The 17,188-nt window shown below is 57.7% G+C and overlaps 1 protein-coding gene across 1 annotated transcript; it reads left to right on the top strand.

Annotated features, from left to right (window-relative positions):
* Window positions 1-860: 860 nt before the first annotated feature.
* On the top strand, window positions 861-15,929 carry NCLIV_019390 (putative SNF2 family N-terminal domain-containing protein; the record flags this gene model as incomplete). Its single annotated transcript, XM_003882133.1, has 17 exons — window positions 861-2,593; window positions 3,135-3,330; window positions 3,874-4,271; window positions 4,492-4,818; window positions 5,028-5,426; window positions 5,942-7,268; window positions 7,632-8,029; window positions 8,622-11,155; window positions 11,665-11,837; window positions 12,437-12,588; window positions 12,995-13,169; window positions 13,479-13,616; window positions 13,823-13,992; window positions 14,302-14,551; window positions 14,811-15,062; window positions 15,440-15,586; window positions 15,777-15,929. The coding sequence occupies 17 exons, from the start codon at window positions 861-863 to the stop codon at window positions 15,927-15,929; spliced, it is 8,922 nt and encodes a 2,973-aa protein (XP_003882182.1).
* Between the last annotated feature and the right edge of the window lie 1,259 nt (window positions 15,930-17,188).

Genomic DNA, 17,188 nt, shown 5'->3' with positions numbered 1-17,188 from the left:
GTCCCGATAGTCGAACGCATTACTAACGTCCTGTCCAGATCAGCTAGATGGTGTGTCAATCGCTTTCAGGCTTTCTGCGCCGAATCTTCTCCGCTCCCCTTTTCTCCGATACCGGGAAGACTGTCCACGCCTCCAGTCGTCCTCTGTTTCACGCGGATATCTGACCCATCCTTCAACAGAAGGTCCGAAGAGACCACCACTTGCTGCCTTGCTTTCGGCACACTTGGTTTTGCTTGTCTTTTGGTTTTGTCCTTTCAACCGGCTGTCGACGCAGCTTCCCTGGTTGCCTGCCTGGCCTCACGGCATCTCCGTTCTCGGGAGGTTCTCAGGTCAGGGCCTTCTCGAGGCCCTCGTTGCAACTGACATTTTTGAGGATCTTGAAGTTGTGCTGGCACGCATGCCATCTAAGAGAGAACCCTCCTTCGCCGCATAGAATGCGTTCGATGTGCTGTTCGGAGGAGAGCACCGACATCTGACGCCTGCTCTCCAGCGGTGCTATGTGACGCGAAACAGCTCTAGGCCCGCTGTTACGCTCGTTCCGGAGTGCGCATGCGGGAAATTTATTCGTTCCTCTGGGTTTCGCGTGTTGTCGCTGCAGTAGGAAGTTAGACTGCAGACCACCGTGGAGAATCTGCTTCGGTATTGCATTCATAGATCTTCGCTTAACACGCCCCGGCAAAACCAGTGAGCGCGTCTACTCTCGCCGGCCAAAGGGAACCGGCGAACTTCCCTTGGATATTGTTCGAGGCGAGGTTCCCGTTCGCAACATGGTTTGCCACTGCTGCACTGTGCCCGCTGCGTCTCTTCATGGCTAACCGTCTAGCGCTCCCGCCCGCCCTCCCGTCCTCTCTACGCTCACGATGCCGCCGCCCCAGTGGCAACTGAATCGCGGCGTCTCGTCTAAGGAGTCGGTGTCTGGTCTGCCTGGCTCTTCCACCTGGGTGCGGAACCCACCGCCGGCTCTCGGCAGTGACTGCCAGGGCGGGTCTTTGGGAGGCGGTTCGGTTCCGCAGCCGGGGTGCGTCCCCAGCCATGTAGCTTCTGCTTCCTCCTCCGGTGTTGACTCTCGAGCCCCGCCCTCATCTTCCGAGGCGCGTGAAGACCCGAAGAGTGTGGCGCGTCCCCGTATGTCTCTGAACGACCGGCCTGCGCGGCACCAGTGGGGCTTCCCTGGCGCTTCCTGCGACGCAGGGAGCAGCAACGGACACCCCCGGTCGGCCTCCCCCCTCGACTGTGAAACAGCCTCCGGCGACGGGAATCCCCGCCGACGGACGATGGGAGGGAACGGGTTAGGCGAGCGCGTGCCTTTCCAAGACATGCCGCCGTTTACCCCTCGCGTGCAAAACGGAGACGAGAGCAAAGCGGGGTGCGCCACGGCGGCGGCAGGCTCCGACCGTCCACAAGACGCGTGGACGGCCGGTCCTCAAGAAGAGAGGCAACAGGGATCACGGGACCCGCCGCACGTGCTCGGCGCCGAGGGTGCTTCTTTCTTCGGCGCCTTCGACCCGCCCGAAGCAAGACCAGATCGCGGCGGTCCCCAGCCAACCAGTGTCTGGGGGGACAGCCCGTCTCCGCCCTCGTCTTCTGTCTCTTCTCTGGCGTCTCCGACTCAGAGGTCGGGCTCCACAGCTCCTCTGTCTCACCGTCTTGGAGCGAACGCCGCTGCGTCTACCGGCCAGGGCGAGCAGACGCAGGGTCGGCAGGGGCGCAAACGCAGGTGCATGCTGTCTTTGTCTCGAAATCCTTCGGAAAGTGGCGGCGCTTTGTCAGCCGAGCCGCCGACTGGCGGGTGGCCCCCAGAGGAACGTCCGAAACGCAGTGCGACCAGCGAGACTTGGGGCGGCTCGGTCGCTGGAAACCAGCCGTTTGCGAGCGGTGCGTTACGCGGCCGGCTGGTGTCGCAGGGAGCAGAGTGGCGGCTTGCCGACCCAGCTTTCCCGTCTCCGTGTGCGCCCTTGGCATGCCCCGCCTCGCCGTCTGCAGGACAAGAGCTCGCTGTCCACTGGCAAGCCTTCCGGCACCCGGCGCGGAGCCGACAGGAAGAGAGGGCGAGGACGATTCTGCGAGTGCAGGAGGAGCAGAGACAGGTTCTCCTGGAAATTCAACAGCAGAGAGAGGAGGCGAGACAGCGAGGCGAAGAGCTGCCGGACGAGCCGCCGCCAGAGTTGGCGTGCAAGATGTGTGGCGTGGACGACAGCGGAAATCTCCTGCACCCTGGATGCGTCGACATGGGCGAGTTTCTGGCGTCCCTCGGGGGACTTTACGATGTAGGCCTGGACCAGGAGGAGGAGAAAAACGTTCAGGAGGAAATCCAGAGTCTGCAGGAGAGGCTGCAGCAACTCCTCGTCAAGATGGGCCGGTCTTCTGGTCGCGGGGAAGGCGGCGGAGGTCCCGTCTCGCAGAAGGAGCCAGCGCGAGTGCCGGAGGTTGTCTTCCGGAATATCCTGGAGAAAGAGATAAAAAGTTTTCAGGATTTGGTCATCGATGAACATAAAGAGAAGAAGAAACTCTTCAGACAGCTCGCTGGAGGGTGTCGACGGCACGTGGAAGCTGTGGAGAAGAAGAAGCAAATGAAAGCCGAGGAAGAAGAACGGTGAGCACCAAAGGGCGTAACAGAGAAGGCGCTGTACTTTTCTGTGGTGTCCGGTCACAGACTGCTTCCCAATCGGTGGTTATCTGAAGTGCTCCTCAGGGGAGAGGACGGAACTGAACGCTGCGAGGGCGGTGGTTATCTGAAGTACTCCTCAGGGGAGAGGACGGAACTGAACACTGCGAGGGCGGTGGCTACCCTCGACCGCCAAAGATTGTGATTGGCTGTGCATGGTTGCACATGCGCCAGCGGGGTGTTTCAGTGGGAGCCGCGTGCTCGGATGCATTGCGGTTTCTGCTTCCTCCAAGTGGTGCGCCATCGAGTTGTGTCGTGGGCGTGACGGCCCAGCCGCCGACGTGTTCGGAACAGCGCGCTCACCAGCGGGAGGTGAAAAGTTGCGAAACAGGCAGGATGAGCCGTGCAGCCGTCAACGGGAATTCAGCATGGTGCGGGTGTGTAGTCTGAGTACCTATGCATAGGGAGGATTGGTGTTTTCCGTGTTTCCGCTTGCATCCTTGCTTCTGCTTGGTGTCCTTTCCTGTAGGCGGCTGCGAGCTGTGGCAAAGAGCACATGTGGCCCTGTGGAGGTCTTCTGGCAACGCATTGAGCGCCTCGTGTGGGAACGCGAAAAGCGTCAGCTGCAGCGACAGTTGCACGAGAAGAAGAAACAGAGACTGGATCGCCTTGTAAACGAGGCCATGCAACAGTGCCGCCGGCTTGCCCAGGGGCTCCGGAAGCCGGTAAGAAGCGTATCCTGGACCGTCAGGGTGCAGGCCTCAGGAAAAGTAGCCTGCTTGTGGGTCCCTGCTCCAGCTGTCTCCGCTTCTTTTCACACTTGTGTATTACCTGCCCGTAAGGCAGGCTCTGCAGTCTTTACTGACGCGTCGCTATCTGGCCCTCCCGTCTAACAGCCTGCATGTATTCGCCGCTTATTCGGCACCTGGATGCAGTAACTTACCGCCGTGTTCTACCGGCGTGTTGCCCTGTGTGTGTCCATCTGTCTGCATCGCTGCGTTTCTACGTCTGTACCGTTCGCTTCTCGTAAGGGGAAGTCGTCTCAGGGCTGCAGGCAGGTCTCCCCTCTTTCCCCTCCGGGAGAAGGGACGGCTGTGTCTCCGGCTCTCAAGGCCGCACGAGTGTAGTTCTGTCGGGCGCTCTCGCCCCCTTGTGGCACCAGTGTGGTCCCTACGGAACAAGGGAATGTGTTCGCACGTGCACATGTCTTCTTGCAGCCGTGGTTTTCACTGTTCAGTCGTGACTCGTGCGGTTGTGTTATGGCCCAGTGCGCCTCGGGGGATCAGCCTCGACCGGCTCAGCTCGATGGAGGCAAACGGCTAACGTCAGAGACGACCATGTCTTCTCGCCGCAACAGCATCTTTTCGGAAGAGGAGGCCAAGGAGAGAGGGAAAGGGTCGAGACGGAACGCAGGCCACCAGACTTGTGGCCGAGACTGGACGAAGAGAGAGGCGAGAGACGAAGGCCGGCTGACGGAGGAGGCAGGAGTGGACGAAGATGAGCAAGAGTGGACAGCCTCGAAGTTTGCCAAGGACCAGGAAGAAGAAGATGACCGACTGGAGGCAGAAATGGAAAGGGGGGAAGGAGAAGAACAAGAAGACATCGAGAGTGAACTGCGGGGCTTACAAGATGAAGCCGATATGCCTGTGGAGGAACTCTTGAAGAGGTAAACGGTGTGGCGGGATGGCGACACCACGGCTTGTCTGTACGCAAGAGGCATTTGTAGAGCAGTTATGAAGCACGCAGAAGCGACCGAAATGAAACGTGCCTGCTGCGGAACAGCAAGTTGCAAGCCAAGAGAGTCTCACAGTGTCTTGTTTCGCTCTCGACGCGCCGACATGCTTTTCATGTTGGCCGGTTCTATTTTTCCCATTCCTGGTATATAGGATCTACGGAGTGGAAGGCGGTCAGACCCAGCTGGCTTCGGATCGGCGAAAGGAGCAGAAAGAGAAAGCCCGCAGAAAGGACGAAGAAGAGGAAGGCGAAGACGAGGGCGACGAAGAAGATGGAGAAGAAGAAGACAGAGAAGATGAAGACGAAGAAGGAGAAGAGAATCAATGGTCAATGTTAGTGTGTTCAAAGGAGCAAGAAGAAGAAGACGAACGTCTCGACGATGAAATGGAGAAGGAAGATGACGAACAAGAAGACCCAGAAGCTGAGCTCCGCGGGCTACAAGATGAAGCAAATATGCCAGTCGATGAATTGTTGAAGAGGTAAGAATTGAGGAGAGGTGGGGAAGCTGGAAACCGTTCTGCCACGACAAAACACCCAACGCTCTGAGGAGCCCGGAGACAACTCAGAGTCACCAGGCTTTACCAGCGAATGTGGAATTTGACCGCCGGACTGGGTTTTACCGGCTTTTTTCCCTTTTCTCATTCCATCCTGTTGTTGTGCTGTCTGCTTCATCACCCTGTTACCGTAGGATCTATTGTGTAGCGGGGGGCGAGGCACAGCTGGCTGCGGACCGGCGGAGGGAGGCGGATAACCAGGTGCGCAGAGAAAAGACGGTCCGAGAAGAGACAGAAGACAGAAAAGAAGAACGACATGCAGAGGGAGAAGAAGGGGGACAACAACCCCATGCAATTGAGGAGAGGGCAGCACGGTCAGAAGGTGAAGCAGCGGGAGACAGGCTGCGTGGTAACGACGATTCTGCAGACGACGACAGGAGCGAGTTCAGCTTGGATGGCGGGTGTTTCGGGAAGCAAGAGGAAGAGGATGAAGAACTCGACGCCGCAATGAAAGACGAGGACGATGAGGAGGAAGACGAGTTGAAGAGGCTGCAGGAGGATGCCGAGATGCCCATAGACGAGCTCATTCGAAGGTGAGAGTGCAGGCTTGTGTGCATCCGGGAAGCAACTGCGGAAAGGACTTCGACGGCTCTGCCTGGTGTGATGATTCTCCCATCGAACAGCAGGGGTTTTCAAGTCGCCCGTCTCTTCCTCTGTGTGCGGTCGGCGCCTCCGCCTACAAACTTCCTCAAATAGTTCAGTTTTTCTCACAGATGCGGCAGTGTTGTTCGTGGTCGCCTCCACACGTGCTGCGCAGGTCCGTGTTTCATTGAGTATCCATGTGGCGCAGAACCCGTCGGCAACGAAAGCGTTTGACTTCCTCGTTTTTCTCCTCGGATCTGCAAGTCGTTGTTGTTTTGTGCAGTCTTCCGCCCGGATGTGTCGATCGTTCAGTCATCTGTCTGTCGATTCCTTCTCCAAGATCGCGTCTCGGCCTCTGTGCAGCTGCATCGGTCCTGGCATGTACAAGACAGCTGACGGCACCCGGAAGGCAGTGCGTGAAAAGGTTTCCTGTCTGTGTGCGCGTTTTGCCTCTCACGCTCCGCAGGTTTGGCGCCCCGTCTTCAGGGCCCAGGCCGTGCCGAGAGGAGACGAGCAGCGACGAAGAGGAAGTCGTCGTCCCTGTCCACCGCAGTGTGCGTCCGAGGCGGTCGCGCGGCGATTCCCGCTGTCAGCTGGAGGAGTCGTCGGAGGCCTCTCCGTGCCGTTCCCCCAGATGTCTCAGTCCCGGTCAGGCAGGTGAAGAGAGTGAGGCAGTGAAAAGAGAGGAAGGCGCGGCAGAGGACCCGCCGGGGGGTGAAATGCGCGAGGAGACGAAGGCTGGAGACGCGTCGCCTTCTCAGGATATGCGGGCAGATCTCTTGAAGCAAGAAGGTTCGGAGAAAGCGCGGAACGTACACCTGGGGGGGTCTCCGGGTTCCCCGGCGTCGGTCTACGAAGGCAAACACGTCTCACCGACTGGAGACAGCCTGAGAAGCGTGAAGAGCGTGAAGAGTGAGGAGGGGGGCTATGTTAAGCGTTTGTCTCCTTTGCGACCGAGCCACGCGGAGGCCGCCGCTCCCCGCTCTTCGCATCACGCAGGCGCACCTGCAGTGGCGAAGAAGCAGGAGAGGACGCATGCGTCTTTGCCATCGGAGCCTTCCGGGGGTCAGGACGTGGACGATCTTCCAGGCCCGAGTCCGAAGGAGGAGTCCGACGCGGAGGGGCTTCCAGCTGCCTCGCCTGGTGCGTCGTCCCTTCCGTCAAATCCTGCTCCGGCGCTGGTCCGGGCGACCCTCCGCACGTACCAGTCGGAGGGCGTTCAGTGGCTCTTTGCGCTTCACGACAAAGGCTTGAATGGCATTCTGGCAGACGAAATGGGGCTGGGGAAGACGCTGCAGACGATTGTGCTCCTCGCGCGACTGGCGCTGGAGCGCGGCGTGTGGGGCCCGCACCTGATCGTCGTGCCAACGAGCGTAATGCTCAACTGGGAACGCGAGTTCTTCAAATTTTGCCCGGGTTTCAAGGTTCTCGTTTACTTTGGGAGCGCGCAGGAGCGTGCGAAGAAACGCACAGGCTGGTCGCGACCGTATGCGTTTCACGTGTGCATTGCCTCCTACTCGACGGTGGTAAAAGACGCACAGATCTTCAAGCGGAAGAAATGGTACTCTCTCGTCCTCGACGAGGCCCAAAACATCAAAAACTTCCACAGTCGGAGATGGCAAACGCTCTTGACGTTCAACACCCAACATAGGCTTCTCCTGACGGGAACGCCACTGCAGAACAACCTGGCCGAGTTGTGGTCTCTCATGCACTTCCTCATGCCCACGGTGTTCCAGTCTCACGAAGACTTCAAGGAATGGTTTGGAGACCCTCTCACAGCCGCAATCGAACAGGTAACACTACGAGGCAGACGGAAGGAGAAATGGCGAAGGATTGGGGGGGAAACCCGGCGAAGACGCCGCAGATGAGAGCCAAAACAGGGTAGGCTCACGCTCGCGTTTCTGCGCAAGAACCGTGTATGCAGGCGAGGGCTCGAAAGCGGGACGATGCGTTTCGCCTTCGGAATCTGCCTCTCACACGACCGCCGCAATTGGCATGAAAATATGACTGTGGACATCTTCCACTTGCGTGCTTTTCCGTTGGTTTTTCCTCCGTCTCCACGTTTTACCCGTCCGCCTCTCTTCCCCAGGCGCGCCCCTGTCGCTTTCTCCTTGTCTTGACGTCCTCTGCTGCGTTCTTCTCGTCCGTCTTTTCAGGAGCAAGTGTCAGAGCATCAGCAGTTGCTGGAGAAGCTCCACGCCCTTCTTCGTCCGTATCTCCTGCGTCGCCTAAAGAAAGACGTGGAGAAGCAGATGCCCCGTAAATACGAGCACGTTGTTCGCTGCTCTCTCACCAAGAGGCAGAAATGCCTGTACGACGAATTTATGCAGAGACGCCAGGTCCAGCAGACCATGGCCGCTGGCAATTATAGAGGCATGATGAATATCCTGATGCAGTTACGGAAGGTGTGTAACCACCCCGATTTATTTGAGCCTAGGCCCATCGAAACTCCCGTCGGCGGCGGAGGGGTCAATGCGTTGTCTTACGACATCCCGGCCATGGTCTGTCTGTGGCTCTATGAGCCGTGGAATTGGAGCATCGAGGAACGCTTTCGGTGAGGAAGGCGCGCAGCGCGTCTCACAGCTACGGAGGAAAATCGGCCCGTCGGCATTTGCTCATGTACTCAACCCAGCGTTTCGTTCGCCGCTTGCAGAGGTCGCGGAGGCCGCTCGAAAGACGAACCACGCGAGAAAAGGGGCGACGCCCTGTGATCGATCGTGTTCTCACCTGGTCCCGTGCGTGTTGGACGTCGATATTTGTATACGCATGCACGCACGTCGTTGTTTTCCCTTCCCTGTTTCGGAGACTGTATGGTGTATGTTTTTCTGTGGTTGTCGGGGCGCGTGTCGGTGAGCGTATCGACGCGCCACTGAGAACCGATGGCTGGCCCGCCTCTGCTAAAATGTGGGGGATTCGAGAGTGATATGCAAGATCCCGTGTGGCACACCGATTAGTAGCCTGTGGATTTACGCGCAACTGTATCTAGGCACATCCCACAGGTCAACTGCCGCTCGTGGGTGTCCCACAAAGAGAGCAGCAAGCGTCCACAGACGAGAACTCGAGAGTTGTACAGTCAGGAAGCAAAACGAGCTGCCTTTTTTCATGTGTTTCTCGCGCCGTCCCTGCTTTCGTGTGCTTTCTGGCAGGCGGGTCACGCTGCCTATCGTGTCCTTGATCCACTACGAGATGCGGTTCTCCTCTCTGCAGCATGGCCTGGCCCAGAATTGGTCTCCACTTCGCCTTCTCTGCCCTTCGTCTTCCTCGCCGCGTTTGCAGTCTTCTTCCCCCTTTGACCTTTTGGCTGTCGCCACGCCTGTGGAGGGATGTGACCTCCTCTCCCTGCCTCAGCCGATATACACGCGTCGCCTGCATGCGAGCCAGAAGGGGAACGCGTCCCTCTGCGGGCCGCCATGCTCTGCGTCTTGTTCAGCGTCGGAGAGGGCAGCAGTCGCCGATCTCACCGCTCTGTCTCCGCGTGTGTCTGTCGAGAAACAAGGCACGGCGTCTTCTCTGTGGCCTCCTCCGCGAGATCAAACGGACCCAGAGTTGGTTCTCACTTGTCATTCACCTGTCCCTTATTCCCAGGTGTCCTCTCTCGTTCGCATGTCGGAGTATCCAGTGGAAGCTGGACCCTGTCGCGCGTCGCCTCCCGTGTCGAGCGGCGAAGCCGGAAGACCTGGCGGCACGCGTCCACGTGACTCTCCTGCGCCTCTGGCAACTGTCGCTGTGCCCATCGTTTCCACTGTCTCCTCCGGTCTCCTTCAAGGCCCCCCGTTTCGGGGTCGGTCGCCCTCTCCTGTTCAGTCTTCCGCGCCTCCGTTCTCTGTTGCTCCCCCTGCTCCCCTGTCGTGGCTACCGGTGGCTGGGTCGGTGGATTCCCACGGTCAGCCGGTTGACGCTCTGTCGCCCAACTCGGTTCTTCAGTCTCCTCCCTCGCCGGCTTGTAGGGCTTCCGCCCGGTCGTTTTCCGCGGCGCTCCCTCTACGAGGTCCGACACCTGCACAGGCACGCACAGAGGGAGAGGCGTGTCTCCCTGCGGGGGTCAGACCGCGTGCGGGGGACAGAGAAGATGCCTCCGGCGCATCGCTCGGATTTCGTGGAGCGTGTGAATCTACAGGGTGCCTCGGCCACACCGAGAACCAGCGACAGTCGCCCGACATCAGCCGCACCTCGCCGCTGACGCCGGTGGATACCTGCAGCGGTCCGGACTGCGAAGGACAGGGAGAGGGAGGACACATAGAAGGAATAGCAGTGGACGAGCCGCGGCTTTTCAGCGCATCGGGTGTCCACGCGTCGTCTCCAGCTCGCGTCTCATTTCAGTCCTGTGGGAGTCAGAGACCCATGCCCTCCTTCGCAAACTCGGAAGAGACGGGCGAGATCAGTGGAAGAGGCGCACAACCTCCGTCCTCTCCCAACGGTGTGCCGGGTTTCCCCGGCGTCCTCCCACGTCTTCGTGCGTCGGACGAATCAGCTCCTGCCGTGGCTGGGTCATCCTCTCTGTCTTCGTCTCGATTGTCTCCTTTCCGGCCTGTCTCCGAGTCTGGGCAAGGAGACGCGGGGACGTTCGAGGCCGCCCAGCTCCCGCCGCCTCAAGACTCCGAGCCGGTCTCGTCTGCGCCGGCGTTTCCCGGCCGCCTGGCATGTGTAGGAGACCCAAACGTGGAAAAAGAGAAGGCGCTGGTTGCCGGTGGAACTTCGACCAGCTTGCGCGCTTCCGCCCGCGCGGCTGCCCGGCGGTCTCGTGAGGAGGGACGCGCAACGAACGAGGAGTCGCTGCCAAAGGAACACGACAGACACCATTTGGCGAAGGCCCCAGCCGTCCCCTCGACGCAGTCTTCCGTCCTTCCTTCGCTTTCGTCGACGAAGAGAAGAAGACTGTTGCGTGCTGCGATGAGTCCGACTCCAGGGGGAAAAAAGGGCCCAGGCGCTGAGTCCGTCGTGCCTTCCCTCGGGTCTCTCGTCGAGGTTCCGCTTCTCCGGAACACGTCTGATACGAGCAACGCACAAGTCACGCCCCACTCGGCTTCTGCCTCGTCTGCCTTGCCCGTCTCCTTGGTGCTCACGCAACCGTTTGGCTGCGCGTCAATCCCCGATTTGGACGGTTTTCTCGCCGCCCATGCCCGGCGCCGTTGCTGGGGTCGTGACCGTCGCCGCCTTGTACGGAACTGTTTCCCCGTTCCTCCTGCCTTTGTATCCCATCTCCTCCACCAGCAGGAGGACAGCGAGAAGGATGGCAAGGTTGTGGAAGACCAGGATATGGTTTTGAAGAGCGGCGAGGTAGAGGCCGGTGCTCTATCTGCTGGGCGGGCCGACTCTCTGGGTTCTCGCGCCGGCGCTGGAGGCAGCTCAGGAGGGATCTGCTCCCCAGCTACGTTGGACAGGGGCAAACCCCGGCGGCAGATGCCCAGGGGAATCAAGCGAGCAGGCACCCTATGGAGGCGCTGGGTTTCCAGCGAAAGATGCGAAATGCAGCCGGGTTTGTGCCTCGTCGACGCCACAGGTGGCGAGTCCTTGCTAGACAGCCTCACGCCGCCAAGTGAGTCAGAATATAGAGACGGTGCTGGAGGCGAAGATAGAGGCGCGCAGAAAGCTGACTTCCCGACAACGCTTCTCGCACGACCAGGCGAACCGTTCAGCGCTGCTGTCGACGCTAACGAAGGGACGCGGATGCGCAAAGCAGGTGCGTCATGCGTGGAGTTTCTAGATGTGTACGCGCAAAGGGACTTGCGCACCTGCCTGATTCTGCACGTTTCCATCGACGTGGGTCGAGGTTACGTCTTCTCTCGCAGATACAGGCCCTGTGGCGTAGAAATCCGAGCAAGGTTTTTGGATTCCTTGGCGCCCCGTGGTGGCTCTTCTGTTCGTTTCGGGTCTGCGTTTTCACGTCGGCGTCGGGCTCTTCTGTCAGGCGCATCCGACCTTGCTAAGGTCCCCCTGGCTTACGCGTTCTTTTTTCTGCAGTACTGCCCGGGTGTGTGTCGCCGATACGGTACTGTGCATATGGACACGTGCAAATTTCGGCAGTTTCTTAGGGGCATGTTGGTGGCCTGGTTCGCTCGCAGAAACTGAGGTGGATACAGACACCCTACGAGCGGGAGTTTTACAGAAGTATGTCGTTCGCTGTCTGCTCCTCACCCCCCCCACCCCCCCGTCGCTCTGTCAAACGTTTGTGCTCTTTGCTTCTGACAGAGTTCTGGCGATCAGAAGAGATGCGATGCCAGGCTTCACAGGCGGTGTTTCTGTTCAACTCTTGTCTCTCTCTCGCGTCGCCTCCACCCTTTGGCGGCCGCGACACTCGGGAGCTGCTCAGGAAGGAAATCAGTCAATCTCCCTTGAACCCCATCGGCAGCGTCCACGAGCCGGTGAGATCTTCCGACACGCGCAACGGACAGAAGGACCAGAAACCAGCGGACGAGTGACGGCGAAGCGAGCGACTGAAGGGAAGAAGAGACAAAGGGAACGACAAGCGTAGAAAGAGAGGGCCGGGGAACAGGAAGGAAATGGTTCAATGCCCAAGAGGTGCTGCGGCGAGGCCACAGCTAATGGAAAGGGAGAACGGGGCGGAGTGTTTTTGGAGTTGCTGTTGTGGAGAGAAACGGTGGAGGATCGCCCTGTGGCCTGACAAAATTGAGGCGAACAGGGTCGTCGCAGCCGGGGTTTTTTCTGTTTCCCGCAGTGCAACCAGGCAAGCGTGAAGCGGGAGTACATGTGTGTGTGAATCGCGGAGTCAAAGGTGTAGTGACGAGCCGGAGATTCGTCACCTAGTTCAGAGGCACGCAGGCATGGTAGTGGGAGACTCAGACACGTGTTTTTTCTTACCGAATCAGATGCTGACATGGCGTTTGTCAGTTTTTGGAAGGAGACGCGAACGCGAGCATCCGCGACTTGAGTGGCTGTTTCCGCGTGAGTCATGTCACCACCGGCGACAGTGCCTTCGTTCCTTTGTTTTGGTGTGCTGCAGGTCCGAATCTGCGAGGATTTCCTGGCTCGAACGGAGACCCTTCGGCGTATCACCCCGACTCCTACAGAGGTCTTTGACCGTGACCAGACTGTCATTCTCCGCTGCTCGGTTCTCTGCAATCCACGTGTCCAACCCGGCGCCCCCCGTATTTTGTGAGAAGCAACACACTGCGGCTTGCCTCGCAAGCTGATTCTCCACGAGCCAGCTGGCAAGCTAGAGTCGCGATGTCGATGGCTTTTGGACGTTTAGACGCTCTGCCGTCCACTGGAGCGAGAGGGCGAAGGCAGACTCTACCACGTGCGCTCTCGGCGTCTCAGGCTGGACTCACGTCTTCCGTGTCGCTTTCTTGCCCGGCAGAACGCGATATGCGGCCGCCACCTTGCCAGGAGGGGCAACGAGAGGGACTGAGGAACAGTCCCGTTAGCAGAGGTGTGTGTCTTTGTGCCTTTTTTCGGCCAGAGATCATCTCCCGCGAGCCCCACAAGCTCCGGGCGTTCTGAAGATGCGCAGGCAGTCGGGACCATGTCGCTCGCGTGGATTCGTGCGTGTGCGTTGCAGTCTGCGAGGTCCTGGTGGCATCCAAGCTCGGGAGAACTCGTTTTCGGCGTTCGCGGAGAGTCTCGACTTTCTCCAGGGGAGCGCAGCCGAGCTCCATGAGGCAGTTGAGAGACAGCGGCGCATCTTCCCTCACAAGCAGACTCTGCAAGATGACTGCGGTAAACTGATTATTTTGGTGAGGCAAGGGAAAGCGGTTTCCAGGTGCTTCAGACGATCGCCTGTAGAGTTCCGGTGCACACATATGCACGCGAGGTGGTACAGCGGCGCGGACTCATTGTGCGTATTGAGTTGCCTCAGACTGACGCCCTCATCGGTTTCGTAATCGTGTCTATTTTTTTTTATTTGCCGTTGCGTATGGGACGTATTGCTCAGGACAGCAGGCTGTTTCGCGGTGTCAGATTTTCGTGTCTCCTATTGGGCTTTTCGCATGCGCCCGTCTGCAGATCTTTTCTCTCCAAGGCTGTGAGTCTTCTTCCCATTTCAGGCGGAACTTCTGACCAAACTACGAGCTGATGGCCACCGGTGTTTGCTGTTTACACAGTTCAGCAAAATGCTGGATGTGCTCGAATCGTGGATCAACCACCAGGGCTTCACGTACGTGCGTTTGGACGGCAGCACAAAGGTAGGTTGTTCTGCGTGTTGTGTCCAGGTCCGAGGGATAAGTGCAGTTCTTTTCGGAGCAGTTCTCAGTCTGGGACGCAAACAGCGGCCGACATTACGGATTTGCGGTCAACACTCCCGTGTACCCGCGCAGATGCGTCTGCCTCGTCGATCCCCGCCGTAGACCTTGGTGCCTGTTAGGCGCCTCTTACGTCTTGTGTGGTGCAGGTCGACCAGCGTCAGAGAGTTGTGACAAGATTCAATGCCAGTCCACGGATCTTTTTGTTTATCTCCTCCACGCGCGCTGGAGGCGTCGGCCTGAACCTCACCGGCGCCGATACGGTTATCTTCTACGACACAGACTGGAACCCTGCTATGGATCGACAGGCGATGGATAGGTAAGGATCAAGGCTGGACGAAGAGTAACCGGTTGGCATGCGGTAGCAAAGAGGGACGAAGTTTGGAGATACGCAGGCCAATTTGAGGTGAAATCCACCGGGGCAATAGGGAGACGGAGGCAAAATGTGTCTGTCATGTGCCTTTTCTCCTTTTGAATTTCGGTTATATTTCCCTCAAGTCAACGGCGTAGTAGGAGAGATGCCGATTTCAAATTTTTTCCGAGCGTACCACCAGGACGAAGGGCAGTCCCGGAGGAAGGAAACTCCTTCATTTTTCTGTGAGTGCCCGCGTGCGTTTTGTTGTGTCAGGTGCCATCGAATCGGTCAGACTCGTGACGTACATGTCTACCGTCTTGTCACTGAACACTCGATCGAAGAGAACATCTGGCGCAAGCAGCTCCAGAAGAGACTCCTCGACGAGGTTGTCGTGGATCGCGGCCTTTTCACCATGGAAAATACAACGCGGGAGGGTCATCTTGGGCAGCAGACTCAGGACAAGGATGCCGCTCGAGAGTGGTTTGCCAATGCGGAGACGCTGAAGGATCTGCTGGCTTCCCCGGTAAGACGCAACCGCCAGCAACAGGGCAGCGGCGACTGAGCAGACGGACGAGGAGTGCGAAGACGGGAAGGGACAGAGGAACGGAGACAGATTCGTGCACCAGGTTAGAATGTAACTCGCTGCATTTCTTCTGATGTAGAGAGCAGGTGGTGAAAGGACGACAGGCGGAAGCAGCCGATAGAAGCGAGGGCGCAGGGAGAAAGCGAGAAAGCGGAGCGGAGCTTACCTTCTGTCACAGGCCTCTGTGGGATGCGCTCAGGAGGACAGTATTGCGAAGTCAGGCTTCAAGGGCGACATATATGCAGACCGTATTCTACATGACTCTGGAGAGGACCACCCGGATGATGCTGAGTCTGTTGCGCCAGTGGCGCGGTCGGGCAAAAAAGGCGAAGCGCTAGGAAGAGGAGGGGAGTTCGAAGCAGCCATTCTGGAGGTCGAAGACGTCGAAGATGTGGCTGCCATGCAGCAAACGACAAGGGAGGAAAAACAAGCGAAACAGGAGATGCAACAGGTGCGTACAGAATCATCGCGTGAAACGCCCCGAGGGCTGTGACGTTTCCGACCCCCTCAATGAGGCGCGCGGCTACGCCCGGTCGGAGCGAAAGACGGAGACGAGAAAGCAGATGGACAGCGCCTGAGTAGAGACAGTCAAAGTTCCTCGACACCCTGCTCGAGGGATGTTTTGAAATCCCGTACACACGCCTTCACTACACGCGTCTGGCATCTCGTGTCCGTGTAAATAACGTGTTTCGTCTTCCCATTGTGGCCGTCCGCCTAATACGCGGAGTGAATAGTCGGATGCATTTTTCCCGTCCGTTTCTTATTAAGGATGTTTCGATGTGTTGCGGTGTGTGTGCCTGTACACTGCGTGCTGCTGTGGCCAAACAGGATTTCCGAGGGGAAAAAATAGGCGACGAAGGCGCTGTAGATTTGAATGGTGCGCTGGAGCGCATGCCCGCGTTAGCAGCGTACTGTGTTCGCCTAATCAACGAAAACAAACCACCAAGCCTTCTTGCGCAAATAGCTCAGCTCAAGGTAAGCGTAAGAAAAACGGAAGAAAACACTGCAGTCGGAGCAGCTCCTCTCACCGTTCATCCATCTTCGTATCCCTTCATATGTGCTCTTTCATGTAATCACCAAAGCTGTCGATCTCCTGCTTTCGACCCGCCGAGTGCCAACGGAGCCGTTTGACTCTTTGACCACCATGTCGTGTCTCGCTTTTTAGATACAAGTCCGAGCTGAAGGTAACGAAGACGAAGCGAAGCAGAGCGAGGAAGACAGGCAGAGTGAATCAGAGGAACCATCGGAGTCCAGCGACGGGGATGGACCGGCGCTGTGGGAAAGTGAGATCGAATCCGAGGAAACGGACGAAGAGTAGCATTTGCTGCAAGAAGAGGTGTGAACTGGTGCAACTGGCAAAATAAGGCGCCTATCAACTGTCCGCGAGGGAACTGTGAACCATTGAGGACAAAACCAGAATCGCATGAGACGGCGATAGTTCACGGGCACTGCCCTAAATTTATGATTCAATACGTTGGTACTGATCATACTCTCATCTGAGTAGGACTTTCCTCCCGCTGTCGAACACGACTGGGAAGATCTCAGGTGGAGCAACGTTGCTAATAAGATATGAAGATTTTGAAGAAGAAAACGGGGACAGAAAGCAAGATGCATCAGAGAAGAGTTCAACGTCTAGATACAATAGCAGCACACAAACAGATTTTCCGCTACAGACGGGCCCGAATAACGTGGAACCAGTTTTTTTCCTGAACAGGTTGTCGGCGAGTCGGTGCAATTGGAAAGGGGGGAAGATGAATATCCAGCGTAAATCGTCAACCATCAGCAGTGGTATGTGGCGAGTTGCAGAAGGTGTTGGCATGCTGGAGCGGGAGGATAGGACGCAGGAAGACAAGGAAGACTACAGGCAGTGACTGAGCAGGTGGCGTCGCCCAAACGGGTACGCACCTGCCAGCCCATATGAGCTGATTCTCAAGGCAGGCAACGGGCCACTGGTTTTCCTTCGGTGGACCACCACGGTAATGGAATACGAAGACACTTTTTTCGATTTCTTCGCTATGTACAGCTTTCTCATATGGCAGATGGACCAGGAAACTTACAGTTGGATTCGGTAGCTTCGTTGTGTGGCTTTACACGGGGTCGACTTGTCAGCGTGGGGGGATGAGTCAGCAGAATCGTCGATGACAGTAGTTTCTTCGTTCCCTCTTTGGTAGGGCTTGAGCACCAAGGTCCTGGTCTTCTTCGACACTTCCGAACGGCTTTCTTTGGAGGGTGCACAGCAAGATGCAGGCTGGTCTGTGTACGAGCTGACGTGCATAACTTTGTTGTCGGGCAGTGCGAACAAAGGTGTTTCATTCTCTTTTTCCCCTGTTCTTGTTGCCGAGGAACTTCCTTCATCCTTGCTCTGTTTTTCTGCATGTTTAGTGTGGGAAAACGGGGTCGGTACCAGCAGTATTCACTCAGCGGCTCCACAGCCGTGCGTCCTTGTGGTTAGGGAGAGTGTGCAGCTCCTTCGGATGTGTACAACTGCATGTATGCATGTTTTATCCCATTTTTATCTTCCGTTTCGTTTTTTGGTTTCCCGCGTCAACGGAAATAAGTATGTCCCTTCAGCTTGTT

This window comes from Neospora caninum, chromosome VIIa (assembly GCF_000208865.1).
Source record: "Neospora caninum Liverpool complete genome, chromosome VIIa".
NCBI lineage: Eukaryota > Apicomplexa > Conoidasida > Eucoccidiorida > Sarcocystidae > Neospora > Neospora caninum.
The sequence above is the reverse complement of the archived record's forward strand: the minus strand, read 5'-3'. Positions and strand labels throughout refer to the sequence as shown.